The 3,578-nt window shown below is 43.3% G+C and overlaps 1 protein-coding gene across 1 annotated transcript in view; it reads right to left on the bottom strand.

Annotated features, from left to right (window-relative positions):
• The window catches only part of VIPAS39 (VPS33B interacting protein, apical-basolateral polarity regulator, spe-39 homolog), a 35,580-nt gene that overhangs the window by 22,582 nt on the left and 9,420 nt on the right, over window positions 1-3,578 (bottom strand). The window contains 3 exon segments of the mRNA XM_017528539.2: window positions 2,030-2,086; window positions 2,813-2,877; window positions 3,236-3,274. Of these exon segments, the coding sequence (XP_017384028.1) occupies window positions 2,030-2,086; window positions 2,813-2,877; window positions 3,236-3,274 (161 nt within the window).

The raw sequence follows: 3,578 nt of genomic DNA, 5'->3' as shown, positions 1-3,578 counted from the left end.
TATTTTTAGTAGAGACAGGGTTTCACCATGTTGGTCAGGCCGGTCTCAAACTCCTGACCTTGTGATCCGCCCACCTTTGTCTCCCAAAGTCCTGGGATTACAGGCATGAGCCACAGAGCCTGGCCCATCTCTTCTTTTTTAGAAAGAGGGTCTCGCTCTCATCCAGGCTGGAGTGCAGTGGTACGATCACAGCTCCCTGCAGCCTCAACCTCCTGGCCTCAATTTATCTTCCTGCCTCAGCCTCCTGAGTACTGGGATTATAGACACATGCCACCACACCTGGTGTTATGATCCATTTGGATCTATTAGTTATTATGATCATTGCCAATTCTACCAAAATTGATTTGCACACTCAGGGCAATCCCAATTAAAATCTCAGCAGCTCTTTTGTAAACACTGCCAAGCTGCTACTAACATCTGTATGAAAATATAAAGGATCTAGAATAGCCAAAACAATTTTGGAAGAGAAGAACAAAGTTGAAGGTTGAAAGCTTCAACAAAGCTGAAGTACATTGATTTCAAGATTTATACAAAAATCAAGAATGCAGTATTAGCTTAAGGATAGAAAAACAACCCATTGAACTAGAATGAAGAGTCCAGAAACAGGCCCATACATATATGATCATTGATTTTCTTTTTTCTTATTATTTTCTTCTTGAGACAGGGTCTACGCTCTGTCGCCTAAGCTGAAATGGAGTGGAGCAATCTCAGCTCACTGCAGCCTCCACCTTCTGGGCTCAGGCAATCCTTCCATCTCAGCCTCTCAAGCAACTATGACTACAGACACATCCTGCTATAAAATTATCATTATAAATTATATTTATATACTCATCATTATAAATTATAATATAAATTTGTATTATAAATTAGCCACACCTGGCTAATTTTTTAAAAATCTTTTATAGAGACGTGGTCTCATTATGTTGCCCAGGCTAGTCTTGAACTCCTGGGCTCAACAGATCCTCCCTCTTGGCCTCCCAAAGTGCTAGGATTACAGGTGTAAGCCACTGTGACTGGGCCGATTTTCAACAAAGGCATCAACAAGATAATTCAATGGGGAAAGGATAGTCTTTTCAACAAATAGTGCTGGAACAAATGAAGATGTACATGGGGAAAACAATGAAACTCAACCCCTTACATCACACCGTAAGCAAAAATGAACTAAATCAATCAAAGATCTAACATAAAAGATTGTTCTCACTCTTTTTTAGGGGGAAGGGCAGAGTTTTGCTTCTGTTGCCCGGGCTGGAGTGCAATGGCATGATCTCAGCTCACTGCAACCTCTGCCTCCTGGGTTCAAGTGATTCTCCTGCCTCAGCCTCCCAAGTAGCTGGGATTATAGATGCATGCCACCACGCCCAGCTAATTTTTGCATTTTTAGTAGAGACAGCGTTTCACCATGTTGGCCAGGCTGTTCTAGAACTTCTGACCTCAGGTGATCCACCTGCCTCGGCCTCCCCAAGTGCTGGGATTACAGGCATGGGCCACTGCACCCAGCCTCTCACTCCTTTTTTTTGAGACAGAGTTTCACTCTTGTTGCCCAGGCTGGAGTGCAATGGTACGATCTTGGTTCACCTCAACCTCTACCTCCCAAATTCAAGCAATTCTCCTGCCGCAGCCTCCCAGGTAGCTGGGATTACAGGTGTATGCCACCACATCCACATAATTTTTGTATTTTTAGTAGAGACAGGGTTTCTCTGTGTTGGTCAGGCTGGTCTCGAACTCCCAACCTCAGGTGATCTGCCCACCTCGGCCTCCCAAAGTGCAGGGATTCCAGTTGTGAGCCACCACGCCCAGCTGTTCTCTCTTAAATGTACTTTTCCCTCTCATCCATCACTCTTTCCCCAGTACTCCATTAAAGCAACAATGGAGAATCAGAAATTTTGCCCCTGACTTTCAACCTTATGGATTTATTTTCCCCTTGAAATTCATTGAACAAATAAGAACTGAAGAGAGGTCAAGAAATCTTCCCTGTGGGAACAAGCTGCCCAGCTTCCCAAAGAACCTCACAAAAATTCTCTATCCTTACCTTGCCCTTCCGGAGGCGTCGCACTGTATCACTGGGGCTCCAATCATTGCTGTAATCCTGGAATATTAGCAAGACATGAATCCCAGGAAGTTAAGGAATCAAATTCATCAGTGTACCAACTCCTCAACTCAAACTCACAGTCTCAGTCTCTAAGGGGGAAATACTTTGCAGGAAGGGATGGATGTGAAAAAAATGAAGAAATGGGATGGTCTTGTTTTGAGTTTCTGAAGGAACTAGCGCAGGAGCGATACAGACAGGAGGAGATGGATCAAAGAGGGATGAGCCAATTGACAAAGCCAGGAGCCCTATGCCTACTGGTTCAGGACTGCAATCTCTAGTTGCAATTAGAATCACGTTTTAGGATTCTAACAAAGCCTTTGGCCAACAGAAGGAAAGAGAGAGACATTGGAGACATGTTCCTTTTCTGAACTTATGTTTCTTCCTTATGAATCAATTTGCTCTTTTATATGCCTCATGGGATTATGAGCTCCGCCAAGCTTCCAGACTGATGGTCACTGGGTTTCAAAGGACAGCCTTCAGTGGCAGCATAATGAGTAAGCAAAGTATGGTAGGACTGAGTCAGAAGATAGAGACTGTAAGTCTAAGTTTCACCCTTTCCTAGCTGTGAGACCCCAGGCAAGCCCTAATGTTTAGAAATCCAGTTTTCTTATCGATAAAAGGAGGTTAAAAAAGTATCTGCTCAAAGAGTTGGGAAAATCAAGCAAGGTAACATACATCAAGATACTGTGGAAAGTGTCACACCAGCGTACACTGTTAACTCACCCTATACTCCCCTTTGGGTCTCCCCAGCTCTGGAGCATAGCTTTTGGCAGGTGTGTCTGACAGAGCTGAAAAAAAACAGGTAGCTGGTTCAGAAGGGCACCATGAATCCTGCTTGTCACCACTTCTCTCTACTGCTTCTGCCTCACATTTTTTTGACTTGTGGGCTCCCAACATTAACTTTATGGCCAAAAGTAGATCTCCATTCTTCCCCAAAGACAGCAACCCTAGAAGTCACCTTTGCCCCTGTAGCCAGAATGATTTCTACCTCCTTGGTCAGTATCAGAAAATTCCTCTAATAATGACAGTAGATGCAGAAGAAAGTCCATCTTGTCATCCAATTACTACCTGTCCCCATACCTCCCCAGAAATGTTACCAGATCAGTAACATTTCCCACAGCAATTAAAAGAGGGTTCAATGCCTACCATCAGAAAGGGACTGGAAACTTCCCGGTCTAGTTCTACCTAAAGGTAAAGAACACAAGAGGGAAAAGGTCAACAGTTTAAGTCAGGGCCATCCAGGCTTGGTTAAAGACACAATGTGTATAGAACTCTATAATGCAATATAGAAACTTAAGGCTTAAAGTTTTATTCAGCTGTAGAAATCTGAAGTGCCATTAAAAAATGGAGCAGGGAGAAATTTTTTTTAATTACAGTAAAATATACATAACAAAATGTACCATTTTAACCTTTTTTTTTTTTGAGTCGGAGTTTCGCTCTTGTTACCCAGGCTGGAGTGCAATGGCGCGATCTCGGCTCACCGCAACCT

This window comes from Cebus imitator, unplaced genomic scaffold (assembly GCF_001604975.1).
Source record: "Cebus imitator isolate Cc_AM_T3 unplaced genomic scaffold, Cebus_imitator-1.0 Scaffold54, whole genome shotgun sequence".
NCBI classification, from domain to species: domain Eukaryota; kingdom Metazoa; phylum Chordata; class Mammalia; order Primates; family Cebidae; genus Cebus; species Cebus imitator.
The sequence above is the reverse complement of the archived record's forward strand: the minus strand, read 5'-3'. Positions and strand labels throughout refer to the sequence as shown.